Source organism: Manis pentadactyla, chromosome 7, assembly GCF_030020395.1.
Source record: "Manis pentadactyla isolate mManPen7 chromosome 7, mManPen7.hap1, whole genome shotgun sequence".
NCBI lineage: Eukaryota > Metazoa > Chordata > Mammalia > Pholidota > Manidae > Manis > Manis pentadactyla.
Genome location: NC_080025.1, coordinates 61,092,729 through 61,111,027, shown reverse-complemented (window position 1 = coordinate 61,111,027; position 18,299 = coordinate 61,092,729). Strand labels below are relative to the sequence as shown.

Genomic DNA, 18,299 nt, shown 5'->3' with positions numbered 1-18,299 from the left:
CTGGGCTAACCGCCCCCCACCACCACCGTGTGCTGCAATTTCCTCTTCTGCTGCCTGGGGCTAATGCTCACCTTGGGCTGGTAGGCGCTCTGGAGGATTCTGTGCCACTCAGACTCTGGAGCAGCGCTCAAACTGTGAGCTGCTAGGGTGACTGTCTTCTCCTTGAACCCTCTGCTAGCCCAGTGGGGTTGAGTTTATACCCATTCTGTAGCTGGAGAGACTGAGGTTCAGAGAGGGCCCAGGTGACTAGTCCAGGGACATAACTGGCCCCAGGAGCATTGCGGAGGTGGAGTTGCCAGATTTAGCAAATAAAGATACAACGATCCAGGTAAATTTGAATTTCAGAACACAATTTTTTTTTTTTGGTATAAGTGTGTCCCATGCACTATTTGAGATATAATCTGTGTTTATGAAATTTGAATTTACCTGGGCAGTCTGTGTTTTATCTGGCTTCTTCCCCAGGTGATGACTCAGAGGCAGGTCCAGGAGATGGGGGGATTGTGGGTAGACAAGTGCTAAGGGAGCTCAAGGCCTGGCAGCTCCAGGTGGTCCCCAGGCGCCCAGCTGTGGCGGCCCCCGCCTCTGACCATCCAGGGCCAGCCCACAGGTGCCCCGAGATCTGAGGGGCAGCGGTGGGCTATGGGCCGGGCTGGGGTGAGAAATGGGGGCGTGGGGACTGTGGGGGCGGGAGAGGCAAGTGGGGACTCTTCTCCCTGCCAGGGACCCTCCCTATGCCTCCCCCTCTGCCCTCACCTGCCCCTCCACCCCCCCTTTTCCTTCCTCAGTGCCCCACCAGTATCTTTTCCATCAGACCCACCCTAGTACCCAGCCCCTCTTGGGAGTTTTTACTCCCCTCTCTCATGGCTGCTGTGTTTTCTTCCCTAAATGATAACAGCTCTTTGGGGAGTGTCCTTTTTTCCTCCTAATACAAGTAATATTTGCTTGTTGCAAACATTTTAGAACCTCTAAACCAGTATAATGAAGTAAATTAAAATCATGTATAATTACACTTCCAGAGAGATCTCTCAGCTATTAACACGCTGGTGTATCTGCCTGTGTCTCGTGCGTATGTGTGTGTGTGTGAGAACAGGGTCCAGCCCTCTCATTTTATTTGCTTAGAGTGATGACTCACAGTAACAAGGATGTATTTGGGAGATGATTTTGAACTTTTGTTTTTAACTTCAAATGAACAAACAGACATGAAAAAACATGTTTTGAAGAAGGCGAGGATGAATCTTTTCTTTCCTTCATTTTTTTCAGAAAGGACATATTATTCACTTAATTATCCGAAAGTTTTCTTGAATTTTCCTATTTTTTAAAAATTGAAGTGAGATTCACGTAACATCAAGTCAACATTGAAGTGAACATTCCGTGGCCTTCAGTGCGTTCACAGTGCTGTCGTCGCCACCACCGTCTAGCTCCGTCCATCCCCACAGAGGGAAACCCGGAGCCATCAGCCTGCGCTCCCCGCTGGGACCGCTTACCTGCTTTCTGTCTCTACGGACTTGCTTATTCTGGACACTTCATGTAAATGGATTCCTATAACATGGGACCTTCTGTGTCCGCCCAAAGCTTTAAATGCACATAGAAGCTGAAAGATTGGCTCAGGGAACGTCCATATCCTGACCGCCCAGCCCAGACCAGGGGTGTATGCAGGACTTGCTGTCTCGTCTGCCTGTCAGCGTCTGGGTGCTTTTTTAGATACACCAGTGCCTATGATTTGTTTCTACTTTTAAAAACCTTTTTATTGAAGTATAATGTACCTAAGGTACATAGAAAGTGTCCAAATGTTAAGAGTCCCCCCTGCGCCCGGCCATCAGAGTTACCCGCATTCACGTCAAGAAAGAAAACAGCTCCCGGGGTGTCCCTGTGACCTTCCCGGTCAGTGTCCTGGAGAGGCTACTCCTCGGCTGGCCTCCCCATCCTGATCAGTCTGCCGACTGGTTCCCCAGGTGTTCTCTCCTCTGGGCCAGGCTTTGAGAGGCCCTGTGCTCCCACATGGCACCTGCATGAATTAGGCAATGATTAACTTACTTCCCCCTTCTGCAAAATTAATCTTTGACACTGTGACTGCCTGGGGCGCTGGGGGGAGCTTCTCATCACCTGGTGATGATCAAGTGGATAAAATTCCACCCGAGCCAAGAGCCGTGACATTCTTTTGCAGTTTGTTTATTTTGGGCCAGACGCCCCCTTGGGTGGAGAGGTGTCCCTGCCCCACTGGCCTTCTGACCCACGGGCCTCCCCTCCAAGCCCCTCGGCCCATGCTGAGTTGGTCGGGGAAGATGGGCTGGACACCTTTCCTCCAAAGGGAAGTCGAGTTTTCACTCTGTACCAGGCGCTACATCGCCTCCATTCACATCTTTTCCCTTTTGCGGTTGCTTCCTTTCTTTTCCTTTTTTAACCACTTTATGGAGGCACATTTTAAGTATCATAAAATGTTCCCACTTCAAGTGTCCACCACAGTGATTTTTAGTGACTTCGCCGAGTGGCATGGCCATTTCCATGAATCAGCTTCAGAACATCTTCATCCCCTCGTAGAATCTCTTGGGCACATTTACGGTTCAGGCCTGTTTGCACCCCAGCCCCTGGGCAAGCACACTCATCTACTTTCTGCCTCGATGGATCAGCTGGTTCAGGGCAGTTCACAGAAATAGGATCCTCTGTGTCCCCTCCTCTTCCTTGGGAGGCTCCATCATTTTACTGCTGAGAGAGTTCTCTGGGATGCCTCTTCTGTAGCAGGCATTTTTCTTGTTCCCATTGCAGAGATGGGGACGCTGAGACCCAGCCAGGGGAGGGATGTCCGCCTCCAGGCCCCCAAGTAACCCTGGTCTGTCCTCAGCCATCACTGCCTCATCATTGCCTCCCCCTCGCAGTGTCCAGCCAAGCTTCACGAGTGTTGACTCGGGGATTAACTGGTGGTGGTTGGAAACCTGCTGTCCTGACCGCCATGCATTGCTCTTCCCTAAACAAGCAGAGACCCTGGATTCATCAGTGACTTAGCGGTTGTACCTAACACCCACCACTGTTCATTCTCACCATCTCTGCTGGTACCGCCTGGTGAGGGACACTCTCAGCTGTCACCCGGCGCCTGTTGCGCCTGCTGGCTGCCCTCCTGTCTTGTACCCTCCCCCTGCAGAGGCCCCATGCTTCCCCTTTAAGGATGGGTGGGGCCGTGTTGCTTCCTGCCTCCCTGCCTGCCTCTCTCTTCCATCCAGCCTTCTAGCCCCTGTGAGTTCAGTCACAGCTTGCCCTTTCCTGCCTCAGGGCCTTTGCATAGGTTGTTGCCTCTGCCTAGGACACTCTTCTCTCTGTCCTTCATTCTTAGCTTGTGTCACTGCCTCATAGGGGCCTCACCGACTACCAGAGCTAAAGCCGGTTCTCCTCATTCCACCTGACGTGTTTCCCTGGCAAACACCCACTTGTGTGAACTTGAAATCACCTTTGGGAGGTTCATCTGTTGAATGGCCTTTCTGGTGTCTCCTGGACCTGGCTGGCCCAAGGAGCCGCCCCCTCCTCCCAGCCTTCCTATCCCTGCAGTGCCCACTGAGTCCCTGTCCTCTGTCCCCACCTCTGTCTCATGATTCCCACAGGACCTGGCCCGGCTGCAGGAGGGCCAGCAGCTCGCGCACCGGGACATGACCCTGCAGAAGGTGTCGGACTCTGAGAAGCTGCTGTATTTGCTGGAGGCAGACTCGGCCATCGCCAAGCAGATGAGGCATCCCCAGGGGGACATGATCGCTGAAGAGTAGGTCCCTCTGTTTGGGGTCTCTGGGGAGCCCCTCTGGGCCACGGAGGAGGGCTGCAGTCTGCTCAGGAGTCCACACCAGGGTTTCCTGAGGGCCACCTAGATGCTGGGCACATGCCCAGTGGCTTTATGTTATCGTTGTGACAGCCCAGTTTGCAGTCAAGGAAACTGAGGCTCAGAGTGCTGATCCCACTGTGCTGGTCGTAGTGCAGCCACAGCTCCTGACCCCTGCGCTGTCTGACCTCCAGGCTTTGGCGCATGAGCTCCCACTCCTGGAGGCCTGACTGGCCTCCCATGCCCACTGCTCTCACCTCACTCAGGTGTGGGTGAATCAGCACCCAAGACACATCCCTTGGCCCCCACTGCCCCCGCCCCACCCTTGGCAGGGGCATGGGTGTCTGCGTGCCCCCTGACTCCCTGCACTGTCCCTCTCATGGCCCACACCATCCCGGAGCACCTGCTGGACGGTGGACCCTGGAGAGCAGTGGGCCCCCTTAGGTCCTGGGAAACGTGGAGGGAGCATGGACAGGAGGAGGAGGATGCCAGTGCTTGGAGCCTACGGCCCCTGTCACACTGCCCATCCAGGCACTAAGCAGCATCCTGGGGAGGCAGGCCCGCGGGGGCAGGCGGTGCCCCTGCCAACGATCCTGCTGACCAGGGTGGTTGCTCTCCCCACGCAGCATCCGGCAGCTGAAGGAGCATGTGACCAACCTCCGCAGGAAACACAAGCAGATCTACAGCCTGGCCGTGAAGGAGGTGGATCTGCAGGTCAACTGGGCGGCGCTCGTGGAGGAAAAGCTGGTACAGGCTTGGCTTCAGCTGGGGAGGCGGCTGTGTGTGCACAGAGGACCCCACCATCTGACAGACACCGCAGTCCTGCCGGGGGAAGGCGGGGACAGTTGTGTTCTCGATTTTCCTGATGTTTCTGTTGATGAGAAGAGTAAGGCTCAGAGAGGTGTGTCACGTAGCTGAGGGTCACACAGCAGAAGTGGAGACTGGGACCCTCCTGGGATCACCCCCCTAACCCCCAGCTTGTTGGGGTCCTGGCAGGCTGGAGGCAGGAGTCTGGGGGCCTGGCAGACTCCCCCAGCCATCTGTGACATGAGTGGAGACCGTGTGGGCCTCGGAAGTTGCAGTGAGATTAAACATGATGACACAGATGGATGGTGGAGGTGACAGCCGCTCCCTGCGTCTCTCCGGGGCCATAGTGGAGGCTGAGTCCCAGCACCCCCGATCCCCACCATCTCTCTGGCCGCCACCCCCCAGGATAAGCTGAGCAGCCAGAGCTTCGGGATGGACCTGCTGCTGGTGGACCAGCAGGTGGAGAAGCACAATATCTTCCACGAGGTCAAGGCCATTGGGCCTCACCTGGCCAAGGATAGGGGCAAGGTGGGCACCCGCGGAGGAGTGGACCCTGGGAGGGAGGGGCTTGCCTGCAGCCCCACCCTGACCCGTGCCCTTGGCTCTGTCCTCAGGAGCAGAACAGTGACCTCCAGGCCAAGTACCAGAAACTGCTGGTGAGCAGCCCCCAGGGAACACGACAGGTGGGGTGGGAAGCTGTGGCTGCAGGAACAGGAAGCATGCAGTTAACATGCCAGAAACAGAGGGGATTGAGTGGCCGGAGATGGTCCCCAAACCCCTTCCTGAGAGGCGCCCTGGATTGCCCTGTGCTCACGGAAAACCCTAATAGATGCTGCAGATACGGCCTGTCCTACAGTTTGCTTATTTCCTTATTAAGCATCTTGTGTGTGCCGAGTATGATGCTTGTGCTTTATAAGAAGAAATTCTTATTTCCCTTTTTTAAAACCTTTAAAGAACGTTCTTTTTAAAACTACACGTGCAATGTGTAAATGCTCTCCAGTTGCACACATTTCGAATGCATGGGACGTGACAATGCTGAGATGGTAGAGTACAGCCACGTGGAGGCTCCAGAGCTGCACCGCCTCCATGGACCCTTGGTGGGGAGACCGTGAGTGAGCTGCTTAGCCTCATTTTCCTCATCTGTGAGCTGGAGTTACGTTGAGTGCCTGGTCTCCTAGGATTGCTGTGAGGATTGCACTAATGTCGAAGACCTTAGCGCAGTCCCGGCACGTGGCGGGCCCCACGTATGTGTTCTTACTTGCAGAGAAAACGCAAACACCCTCCTTCCTTCCCCTGCAGCCTCCCCTATGCCCCACCTCTTCTCATACATAAAACGGTAGCAGTTTGCTTTTGACATTCCCGCCTTCTACGTGGTGATCTTGATAGAGATAAAAACATTCGTGGCAGTTGCTAATGCTTATTGAGCACCAGCTGTATGCCAGCCTCTGTGCTCTAGGAGATCGCCTGTGTTGTCATACCCATTTTGCAGATGAGGAAACTAAGGCCCCACAGAGATGCCAGTTCCACAAGGGCCTCATCTGTCTCTTCCGCAGCTGTATCTGCAGTGCCTGGAGTGATGCCTGGCACTTAGCAGATGCTCAGTAAACATTTGCACAAGTCTCGGAGGGTTGGGTGACTGGTCCGTGGGAGGCCAGCCAGGGATGGGCAGGCTGGGCTTGTTGCTGGGCTGGCAGGTGCCCAACCCCGCAGGAGGTATGCCGGGAGGCCTCAGCCCTGTCCCTGCCCTGCAGGCAGCGTCCAAGGCTTGGCAGCGGCACCTGAGCTCACTGCAGGACTACATGCAGCGCTGCACCAATGAGCTGTACTGGCTGGACCAGCAGGCACACGACCGCATGCAGTACGACTGGAGTGACCGCAATCTGGACTACCCCAGCTGCCCGCGTCAGTACGAGGTGGGTGCTGGGGCCTGGGAGTGGGCCGGGAAGGGGCACAGGGCTGCCAGCCAGCGCTGAGCCCTCTCCATGACCCCTGATGCAGAATTTCTTCAACTGGAACCTGAAGGTCAAAGAGGAGAGAATCAATAAGCTGCACAGCAAGGGTGACTGGCCACCGAGCACCCCGGGAGGAACTCCATTGAGGTGTGTGTGCCCCTGGAGGGGATGCTTCCTCCAGGGTGGCCTCAGGGCAGCCCCTGCTGTAGGCTGCCCAGGACTTGGGCAGTCCCCCGAGGTGGGGACATCCTGTGTCCTCTGTCTTTCCGTTTTTGCCGTCTTACCTTCCTCTGTCCAATCCTGCCTTCTCTCATCTTAATCCTTTACCGCAGCCCGGCGCCCCTCAGTCACCGAGGGCTGCTATAGTAAATGACCACTTGGTGGCTTTGAGTGACAGAAACTGATTCTCTCACATGAAGCCTGGAGGCGAGAAGTTTGAAATGAAGGTGTCAGCAGGCTTGTCCCCTGTGAAGGCCCTGGGGAGAGGCCTTCCCTGCCTCGCTCCTGGCTGCTGGCGGGTCACCAGGAGCCTCGGTGTGCCCTGGCTTGGGGCTGCATCGCCTGTCTGTCTGCGCATGACCTTCTCCCTCGCTGTGTGTCAGCTCCTTCTCTTACAAGGACACCAGTCATTGGATTTAGGATCCACCCTAAGCCCTGGGTGATTTCATCTTGAGATCCTTAAGCAATTACATGTGCAAAGACCCTGTTTCCAAATAAAGTCACATTCTGCGGTCTGGGTGGACACGACTTTGGGAAAGGGAGGATACCACCATTCAACCCCTACAGTAACCTTCGTGAGAATTTTTAAAAAGCACCGCTTTGGGCAGACACAGCCCCTACTTGTCACTTGCACAGTACACAAACCGAGCACCCATACATGGCTGCCCTGCTTGGCTCCTCAACATATCCCCTCTCTCCCCCGCCCACCCCTGGACAGGAGCTGGCCGCCTCTGTAGGAGCCACAGTCAGGCAGACGCTAGGTGCCCCTGCCCCCCCACTCCTCCCTCAGCATCCCGGGCACCAGCCCAGCAGTGACCTGCCCCCCCACCCCCCTCACAGGCGCACATGGAGGCTGTGCACGCAGACTGGAAGGAGTACCTGAACCTGCTCATCTGCAAGGAGAGCCACCTGAAGCACATGGAGGACTACCACCAGGTGCCCGCCAGCCCAAGTGCCTTACCAGGAGCTCTCGGAGCCTCCGTGCCTGCCACTCAAGGCCGTGGTGCTGATTCCTCAGGCGCCGAGTGGGGCTGCCTTCCCAGGCCTCCCAGTGCCCACGCTTCTGATGGCGTGTGCGAGTGTGCCCTAAGCTCTCCAGGCCCTTGTCTGTCTTCCCTGCGGGCGGGGGCTGAAGGATCTGATTCACTGGTCAGCATGGGGCCCAGGAATGAGCGTGTGGGGTTTTCATTTTGGTAAAATATATGTGACATGAAATTAGTCATTCTCCGTAATGATGGGTGGCACTCACTACATTCACAGCGTTATGTAGCCGCCAGCACTGTCCTTCCAAAGCCTTTTTACCACCCTGAACAGGACCTCTGGGCCCATTAGACACTTGCTTCCCAGCCCCTGGTAACCTCTACTTTCTTTCTCTGTGGATTAGCTATTCTAGATTTCATACACATGGAATCACATGCTCTGCACCTTTTGGTATCTGGCCTCTCTGAGCGTGTTTTCCCAGTTTATGCTCATTGTAGCAGCACTTCCTATGGCTGAATAATATTCCACCGTGTGGCCGGACCTCATTGTGTCTGCCCGTTCTGCCATTGATGGGTACCGGGCTGTGCCCACAGGAGTGCGCTCACAAGAGCTGCAGGTGATTATGACCGGGGACTCTTGAACTCAGTAAAGTAACTCCTGGTTTGGTGTCTAAGTCCTGCTGGGCTTTGCGCTCACAGGGATCCCACAGTCCGCTCACGGCTGCAGCCCAGGGGACAGATGACAATGAATGACTCCAGAGGTGATACACTGAAGAATGGATGAGAGAATTGTCTAGAACAAAGTGGAGAGGGTTGTCTTACGTGTGTCAAGAATTAGAAAGTATAGCATTAAGTTAGGGTGTCCCTAGCACAAAGAGAAGAAAGTGATAGAACTTAGAGCTTGGCGGCGTGTATGTATGAAATCTTAACATGTGGGTTGGTGCAGAGGGACCTGGCTTCCTCCCCACAAGGCCCCGAGGAAGCCGGGCCGGGGAGGCTGGGGGTGCCCCAAGCCGCCTGGCCTGTAGATCCCAGGGCTCAGGGAGGCCCAGCCCCACCCAGGGGTGGGCTTGAAGCCACAGCTGGGATTAGCCTGAGTGTCCTGTGGTTTCCCGTCCATAACAGGACCCCCTGGTCTCCCCTAGTTCCACAAAGACATGAAGGATGCTCGGGAGCTGTTGTGCAACGTGGACTCAGACCTGGACCAGAAGTACAGCCCGGACTTCAAGGACCGATTCCAGATTGAGCTGCTGCTACAGGAGCTGAGTGTGAGTGACGGGCCTCTGGGGCCTGCCCGCAGCTGCCGCCCACCCACCCGCCCACAGGGCAGAGCCGCGTGGCCTCAACGGGCGCTCCCCCTGTGCTCAGGACCAGGAGGCGGCTCTGGACAAATACGAGCATGTGGTGCGGGACCTGCAGAAGGGAGGGCAGCAGGTGGTGCCCCTCAGGTACTGCCGGGAGACGCCGCTTCAGCCCATCCCTGTGGAGGCGCTCTGCGACTTTGAGGGCGACCAGGTGAGGCCAGCCCACCCCACCTGCCTCTGTCCATGGCACTGAAAAGGCTTGGTGGTGACATGGCCAGATGCAGGCCTCACACATCAGGAGCTAGTGCCCACCCGCTGTTGGAGTCCCTGCCAGCCCCACGCCCTCTGCCAGCTGCCCTGGCCCTCTGTGGTGGGGGCTCCACAAAGGGGAATGCCAGTGGTGCTGGGCCCACAGGCCCACCACATCCCCTCCATGGGGCCCCTTTCCTCTGCCTATGGCACAACCTCTTCAGGAGGGCCTGAGAGACAGCTCCCCAGGTCCAAGACGGGAGGCGCGGCCGGTGATAGGGCCCAGCCAGCCGGGCAGGCATCTCCATGTGTCCCGACCGGTCTGCCCCTGCCAGGGCCCGATCTCCCGGGGCTGCAGCTCCACCTTGCAGAGCAACAATGGGGAGAGCTGGGACCTCACCGACAGCACGGGGAACAAGCTGAGCGTCCCTGCCGTCTGCTTCGCCATCCTCCCCACCGACCCCGAGGCCCTGTCTCTGGCCGACAGGTACTGGGGCAGGGGAGCCGGGTGCGCGGTCGCCCTATCCCCCACCCCTGGGCCCCTCAGGCCCCGTTCACAGCCCCGGCCTCCTGGCCCAGCCTCAGGCTCCGCACCCTCTGGAGGTACGGGAGGGAGAGACACTGTCCCCCACCAACCTGCTTATGTGAGCGTCCAGCGGTGGGCACAGGCCTCCGCAGGTGTCTCTCGGCCTTTGCGCCTGCTGCTGCCACTACCCGGCCACCTACCTGCAGCCTGCGTGGCTCAGGCCTCTCAGGACTCAGCTCTGGGGTCCCTCTTGTGGGAAGCCTCCCCTGACTGCCCCTCGCCCCCACCCTGGCCTCAGGGATGGGGCTGCCCCTCGGCTCCCAAGCGCCTTCTCCCGCTGCATGTACTGCTGGCGGGATGCCCTGTGTGTGCATCCATCTCACTGGGCAGGGCTTCTTGGGGTTTCTGTCTCCAGGCCTTGCTCAGTGCAGAGCACCCCAGAATGCCTCAATGTATTGGTGACTCAAGGAATGCCTTCACATATTCATTCAGCACGTATTTATTGAGCACCTACTGTGTACTCCCTCAGGGAGCACCTTGGTGGGGAAGACAGAACCAGGGATAATTTTAGGTAGTGAGACTTGCTATGAAGAAAAAAGTGGAAAGGAGAGAGAGAAGGAAGGGGGTCCATGTGAAATCAGAAGGGAGAAAGACAGCATCATGGCGAGTCCATTGCGTGTACTGGCTTCTCAGAGTGTTTGGTGAGCCGTGTGACTCCTCTGGGCCGTGTGCCCAGCCAGAGGCTGGGGCTCCTGTGTCTGGTTGGAGGGAGAGTGGGCTGCCCTGGCCCCAGCCCACCTTTGCTCCCACAGCCTGGACAGCCGGTTCTGGAGCGTGCAGCAGAAGGCAGCGGGCAGCAGAGGTGCCCTCCAGCAGCGCTACGAGGTGCTGAAAGCAGAGAACCCCGGAGGTGGGTGCCGGGCCACTGCCCAAGGCTCTAGGGGGATACGATGGGGGCGCTGAACCCAGGGTCTGTGCTGCAGATGGGAACGTGGGTCAGTCATGGGGGTGTGCGGCTGGGCTGGCCCTTCCCTGGGCCTCACACCCTCCCCTGCCACGTGCTTCTCTGATTTCCCTCTGACAGATGCTTTTGACTTGCAGGGGTGGCAGCTGCTAGCTGGCCTGGACAAGGTGGCCAGCAACCTGGACCAGCAGGAGACGGCCGTCACGGGGATCCTGCGGCCACCACTGGAGCAGGACCGTGCGGTGCAGGACAGCGCCGAGTGGGCCGAGGACCTCAAGGTACTGCCCGCTGGGGACACGGGCTGGCCCCTTGGGGCCCTGCTCAAGATCTCATCCCTGTGGGGGTCCTGGTGCTCAGTGGGGACCACCTGCCACATGTACCCTTAGTCCTGATCTGTGGCAGTCAGGGGGCTGCTGTAGGTTGAGGATTGAGGAGATGCCTGTGTCTTAGCACCCCAGATACATCCCCAGGAGGAAGAGCTGGTGAGGCCCAAGCTCCCTGTGCATGGCTTGTCACCTGCGGGCTCACAGCGGCACCCAGGGCAGCAGTGACTGCGGCCTGAGCAGCTCAGCACTGAGCCCAGGGGAGGCTGCGGTGCCCAGAAGCACACGGGCTTCCAAGTTACAGAGCTGCTTGCTGGTTGCTTGGCTAAAGACACGTTATTTAAGCCCAAGCCTCAGTTTCTTCCGCAAAATGGGCCAGTCCCCACTCCGGGGGCCTCAGAAGGAGGGAGCAAGATGATGCATGTGGGTGCCGTCCAACACCCCCCTTTCACCGCCAGCCTCTCAAGTCCTCAGTGCCCATTCTCTGAGGGAAGCATGACCTTTCCTGGTTTACAGAGAAGGCACTGGCCCTTGATGCGGCCTTACATCAGGGCTGGTATGGACTGAGTCGGGGCCCAGAGGATGCTCAGCAGTGGGCAGTCACAGGGGCTCCGGCACCGCCCTTCCTACGCTGTTCGGAGGTGTAGGATTCGCACTCTGAATGGGAGGGCAAGTACCTACCTCGCAGGGCCCCCGCCAGGCTCTTGGACACATGAACCCAGAACTGAGGCCCCCAGGCTCTAAGCCCTGGAGGACAGTGGCCATGAGATCTGCCGAGGCCATGATGCCCTTTTCCCCTTGCACGGCCCCAAGTCCTAGTCTGCCCAGGGCTGTGTCCTAGGCTAGTCCTCCTTCCTGTGTGCTGGCAGGAGGGGTGGCCAGGTGAGGAAGGGGATCTCTCCTGATTCCCAGAGGGCAAGTGACCCTGCAGGAAGATGGGGCACTCAAAGACTCAAAGCGGGTGGCCTCGCCCCGGGTCCTGAAGGCAATGTTTCAGCCTTCTGCTGCCTGTCCCCCACTGGCAGCCCTAAATGTCCTCCCTCCAGCCCCAGGTTTGCTCACCCAGGACCCTCAAGGCACACGAGCTGCAGGGAGAGGTACCAGCTGTCTGTCTCTGGGTAGGGGATGATGAGGGTGGCCTTGTGAGATGAGGGGCTCAGAGACAGGGGGTAGTCCTGGAAGAAGGCTGCAGGCGTGGGAAGGCCTGGTCAGGGCAGCCAGGGGCTAGTGGGTGGCAGGTGCAGTGCCGCGCGCCATACCTGTGGTGCAGTTGAGCGAGGTGGTGAGGCTGAGGAAGGGGGTGGCGGCGTTCACGCAGATCACTACCAGGGTGTTGTTGGCAAATGCGGTCTGGCAGGGGCCGTGCAGGGTCAGCCCGAGCCCAGGTCGGCCACCAGGCAGGCAGGACCAACATCGCCTGAAGTTCCCACTCAGTCTGGCATGCAGTGCTGTTCTCTGTGGCTGCACTGGCCCAGGGTTCCAGGTCTACAGACACACAGCCCCCAGCAGCATCCACAGGCACAGCCCTGGGCCCATGCTACCATGGGGAGTAGGCCTCCCCTTCCTCAGACAGAACCCCTTTCCATGTCCAAGCTGGCTGGGGACCCTTTGTTTCCTGAAGGGCCCCCTGACCCCACTTCCATGCCAAAGCTGGCGGGAAGGCCTGCGCCCCAGCTGAGCCAGGTCACAGGGAGCTACCATAATTGGCCTGCAGGGAGACGGTGAGGGAGCCCCCACCGTCCATGCCTGTGTCGAGGTACAGCCGCATCACCGAGGGCATGCCCGACTGCACCAGCACGGAGACCCTGTCCAGGGGCCGTAACCACACAGACACCACATCCAGGTCTTCCCGCACAACAGGGTAGCTCGTTTGGCAGAAGGAGCCACTGCCCAGCCCGTGGCTCCCGCCTGGGTCCTGGTGGCCGAGGCTCAGGGGCAGCAGGCCAGCAGAGGCGTTGCGGCTCTGTCTCAGGCTGCTCTGAAGGTGCGGCGAGGTCATGGTCTTTGGCCTACAGGCTGACGAGAGCACCAGGGCTCAGCCAGAGGGAGGCATGGGGGTCAAGGGCAGGGGGCAAGACATCCCAGCCTGCCCTCCATGCACAACCCACCTGTGAGGGCAGCCACGATGCTGAATGCCATGGACACCAGGGGCCCCCCCAGGCTCTTGGCTGTCACTTGGATCCACCTGCCCCAGGGCAGCGAGGGCAGCAGCAGGTGGCAGGTCCTGGTGGGGCTAGGGAAGGCAAGCACCTTCTGGAAGGTGCTGGGCAGGGTGGCCGAGCCCACGATGAGGTGCACGGGGCAGCCCAGGCTCCCGTTGGACACACAGCCCTTTAGCTCCAGACGCAATTCCTGGGTGTACTCAGGGATGAAGATTCTGTGGCCAAGGGGTATGGCCTGGTTTAGGTTCAGTAGCTTCCACCAACCTTCCCACGTGGTTTGCACTCAGGGTGGTGGCCAAAGAGGCCCCACTTCCCAGCACAACCCTGAGGCCCAGGCCCCTGGCTTTCCTACCAGCACAGGGACAACAAACACCAGGCCCACCCCCTCCACCAAGCCAGAGGCTGGGCCTCCCCCAAGGGCTGCCACTCACTTGAGGCAGCTGGGGTGGGTGAGGAGGCTCTGCAGAAGGGGCACATCTGGCTCCAGAATGGAGACCTCCACCACCCTCACGACCAGCATGTCCGGCTGGAAGACGTAGGCACAGGTGGGAGCAAAGCCCTAGGGAAAGAATGAGTGGTGGGGGAAAAGAATGCAGATGTGTGGGGTAGTTGGGTAGAGAGCCCAGGGGAGCGGGCTGGGGTGGGTAGGACTGGGCAGGGCAGCCTAGAGCGAGGCCTGCTCTGAGGACATAACTGCCAAGGACAGACATTCCTGCACTGAGGGGTCCTGCCCCTTCTACGTGGGCGGCAACCCTCCTCACCTTCACCTCAATCTTCTGGGATGAAGGGGACAGGTGGGCAGCCACAAACCAGTCCCCGGGCGCAGGGTGGGAGATGTTCACAGAGGCATTGCTCTCCAGCATCTTGACGAGGAAGGATGGCTGCACAGAGGTATTGTTAGGGAAGCTGGTGCCCAGGGGGCTGATGACCGGAGGGGCGCCGTAGCAGAATACCTGGAGCAGGGAGAGCAGCGTAGGCATTAGATATGGGCCTTGGGTCGGCGAGGGTGGGCGGGTGGTGGGCACTTACACGATGATCGCCACGTTGGCACACGGGGCTGCCTCCCCGTGACACGTGGAACAGGCAGCACAGCAGCATGGTGTCTGGGGGCACGTGGAATTGGAAGAGCCTGGCGCTGCCATACCAGCTGTAGAAAGACAGCTTATGCAGGGACTGCAGGAACTGCTCGGATACCAGCCTGACACCTGCGGGGAGAAGGTGCTGTCAGCCAGGTGGGGCACTGCCCTGGCCCCAGAGAGAAAGCCCAAGGAGCCATGCTGGGTGGGTCTGCAGCCCCTGGGACATCGGCCAGGCTGCTGCCTCCTCCAGCCCCTGGCAGTTGTGTCTGGCCTGGCAGGGCCCAGGACTCAAGTTTTCCCTGGGGAATCACATTCCTGCTCAATTTCCACACATGAAAGACTACTTCCGTCACCTTTCCAAGTCCCTCTACCCCCACTTCCATCTCGTCACAGGCTCATACCCTGGGCCTGCTCCCTGCCACCTCTGTCCAGATTGCCCATAGCCCACCTCGGGCCTTATCACGGCAGCACCCCAGCATAGGTGACCCCAAATGCCTCAGACCTTACAGCAGAGGACCGCCCTCAGTGGGAACCAGTCTCTCCTGCACGCTACTCAGGGTCTCCCTCACACTGCAGCCCAGAGATGAGGCTGACGGACACGGGAGGTGATGGGGAGCCCCACCCCTCCTCACCTCTGCCCTGGGTGCCAGACACCAAGACAGCCCCTCCTCCTCGGAGGCTCCCAGCTGTGGGCTGTGGTCCATGCTCTTGGCCCCCCTGAGAGGCCAGGGGCCTCTGATCTAGAGGCTGACCACCTGCTCAGGCCCACGACAGCTTGGGGCACAGCGGGACTGGAGCCTAAGCCCTCTCACCCAGAGAGGTGGCAGGCAGAGATCCCAGGGGGAGGGACCTCAGGCTGGAGGGCAGGCCACCCGTGCTTCGGTGGGCACGTGCAGAGGCCCAGGGTGGGGCTCCTGCGTGAAGGGGTCCTTCAGCGCATCTCCGGCCCCTGAGCCCTACACCTCCCAAAGCTGGCACTCTGCTCACCCCCCATCACAGCAGCCTTTCCAACCAGCTCTGGGTCTTCACAGAGGCCTGAGGCCCCATCCGGATTAGACCCCTCCTGGAAGTGTCCACCAACCAGGGCACAACCTCGCCTGGCACACGTGCCCAAGCCGCACAGTGTAATCACCTGCCACACGGGTGGGTGAGGGTGCCCACTGAACAGGTACACTCTGAGCGCTCTCTGTGCCCCCTCTCCCCCACACACACCGGGTGCCTGACTAGGCCCAGGGACTGGCTGTGAGGTGCTTGGGCTGCATGGAGGGAGCCCAGCCCCTGCGCCAGCTCAGCCTCGTGCCCATGATTGTGGATACCCATTACCCTCTCTGCGTCCGAGCTTCCTGATGAGTTATCCAAGGTGGTGACCCTCCCTCCAAGGTTAATGGATGTTAAAGTGCTTCCAGAAGAAATACACGGGGACACAGCAGGCTATGGCCTCATTTTCCTCCAAGCTGGGTGCCTCTCTGCCCACAGGAAGACTGGAAGCTCATACCACGCCATCGCTAAGACTGGTGCCCCTCCACGTGAGCAGGTAAGGGAGCCAGGTGAATAGCTGGCTCTCCTGCCAACCTCCTGAACCTCCCATGGATGCACGCTGAGAAAAGATACAACCCACTCCCAAAGCCAGTCTGAGCTCCACTAGAGCCAGGCATGGGGGTGCTGGGCAGCATTCCAGGTGTCCGCTGGCTACCAGGTCCGATCCACCAGGTGTGGCCTCAGTGCCGAACTAAGGCTGCTGCAGCCCCTGGGATAACATGATGACAGGGACCAAAAAAACCTAAAAATGCTTGTTGCTGGGGCAGCGCCGTCTCCCCCATTCCCTCCTCAGAAGCAGGGGGCCTTAGGGAAACAGCCAACCAGCTGGCACCCAGCCCACTGACTTGAGAGGGGCAAGGCCTTCTGACGTCCCAGTCCCACCTGAGCCCCCGCTCCGGCCGCTTTCTCCCCACTCTGCCCCTCTCCCAGAACAGCTGGGGGCCCTGGAATGCCACTGCCTCATCCTTCATTCCGGCTGGCCTGGCATCCGGAGCCCCACTTGAGTCCCCAAGGACCCCCGTGGGCCTCTTCACCTCCAAGTAAGGGCGCGTAATGGCCGTGACCGACCTGAAAGCGCTGAGAGAAGTAGAGAAGGGAGGGCAAGTGCCAAGGGTCCCGACCGCGGAACCCGGCCCTGGGGGCAGAGGAGGGGGCGCCGTCGTCCGCTACTCCCCAGCCACCTCGACGCGAGCTCTCACGAGGGACGCCCTGAGCCCCCAGCCCGGCGCCGGTGAGCGCGCAGGTGCCCGCGGGCGAGTCACCGTCCCCGGGAGGGCGCCCGGCCGCGCGCCCACCGCTCTCGCCGCTGTCGCCTGCGGCGGGCGGGGGCCACGCGAACAGCAGCAGCGCCCCCAGCCCGGGTCCCGGCGCGGCCCTTGGCTCCGCACTCGACCTGGCGCTACCCACCCGCCCGGCGCCCCGGGCACTCCCGCCGCGAGGCACCGCCCCGCTGGAGGCGGCCGCGGACGGGGCTGCCGCGGGGGCCCGGGGAGGAGATCGGCCGGAGGGAGGCCGAGGACGGACCTGCGGCCGCGCGGGTAGGGGGCGGTCGGCAGGACGCGGGGACCGGGGAACCGAGGCAGGCCGGTGGGGCGGGGGTCGGCAGGCGCCGGAGGTCCGAGGGGGCGGAACGCGCGCACAGCTTCCCACCTGCGTCCCGGAGGCGCCGGGGGTTCGCGGGACGCGAGGGTCTGCGGGGTCTCTGGATGGTGGGTCTGGAGTGCGTAACGGGGCGCTGTCAGCGCCCGGCGGGTTCTAGCGGAGACTTGCCCGTGCCGCTCCCAGTGCTGGACCCTCCGGCCCGGCCTCCCGGTCCTTTATTCAACCACAAAACCGGGACGAGTGTGTGTAGAGAACACACTTAGGGAAAGATGAGAAGGCTCCTGCGGTACAAGTGGAAATCTGGCACGCTCACCCTTTACACCGGGACAGATTGCAAACAGATAGATTGCAAGCCTTACACTTAAGGATTTAAGTGTGAAATGCAAACGGTCAAGGGACTACAAGTAAACGTGGGTGAACTTTTTCAGTCTTGGGAAAGAGAAGGCAATTCTAAGTATGATCCAAAACCCGGAAGGCTTTCGAGGTGTTGGGGCAGAGACGCTGTGTATTTTCCTCGGTTCTTGTCCCCGCTGGCGGAATTGAAGGGCAAAGACACAGTAGTGAAGCAGAATAAAAGTTTTATTTAAAGTTACTTAGAAAGAACCGCAGGCTACCTCTGACCTCCGAGAGAGAGAGAGGAGCGCCCTGAAATGTTGAGGGTTCCCCCTTTTAATGAAGGATTTTTCAGGAATGGGAGAAAGGGCTAGGGTGTGTGCTTGTTAAGTGGTCCCAGGTATCCTCAATGAGACATTAAGTTTCTTATCAGTCCTCTAGGTAATTCTGCAAAATTAGTTCATCAATCAAGACTGTGTCTGCCCTTCCTCCAAGGTGGGCAGAGTTACCTGTTTGCTAAAGAGTACGTCAAGAATCTTTCTTCCTAAACCTCCTGGGTTTTTTTCAAAATGCAATTTTGGCTTTAAGGTGGGATCTTGGTCTTTATTATGCTGTTTATAGGTGGGCCTTTTAGCAGGCTTGAGTAAATCTTACAATGAGCTAATTGACACAATGAAGACATGGGCTGTACTCAGATACTTCTCTGTATCTGGGGAATATCCAAACATTCAAGGCCAAGTTGCTCCTTGACACTTTGAGCTTTAACTGATTAACTCATTAACTCTGAGTCTTTCTGTATTTCTAGTTTTAACTGGTTAACTGAGTCCTTTCTAGGGGGCTTTACTGACCTTGTTCTCTTTCCACCCCGCTCATATCCATTTTCCTGCCTAACAGAGGCAAGACTGAGAAATTCAGTTACGTGAAAGTCAAAGCTTTCTGCAGAGCAAAACTTCCTAAGCAAA

At 58.8% G+C, this 18,299-nt stretch overlaps 1 protein-coding gene across 1 annotated transcript in view; it reads left to right on the top strand.

Annotated features, from left to right (window-relative positions):
• The window catches only part of LOC118916006 (periplakin-like), a 41,933-nt gene that overhangs the window by 19,577 nt on the left and 4,057 nt on the right, over positions 1 to 18,299 (top strand). Inside the window, 13 exon segments of the mRNA XM_036892499.2 lie at positions 3,591 to 3,745; positions 4,426 to 4,546; positions 5,012 to 5,134; positions 5,221 to 5,262; positions 6,358 to 6,519; positions 6,605 to 6,668; positions 6,671 to 6,705; positions 7,618 to 7,713; positions 8,903 to 9,025; positions 9,126 to 9,272; positions 9,646 to 9,797; positions 10,649 to 10,746; positions 10,921 to 11,078. Coding sequence (XP_036748394.2) covers positions 3,591 to 3,745; positions 4,426 to 4,546; positions 5,012 to 5,134; positions 5,221 to 5,262; positions 6,358 to 6,519; positions 6,605 to 6,668; positions 6,671 to 6,705; positions 7,618 to 7,713; positions 8,903 to 9,025; positions 9,126 to 9,272; positions 9,646 to 9,797; positions 10,649 to 10,746; positions 10,921 to 11,078 — 1,476 coding nt within the window.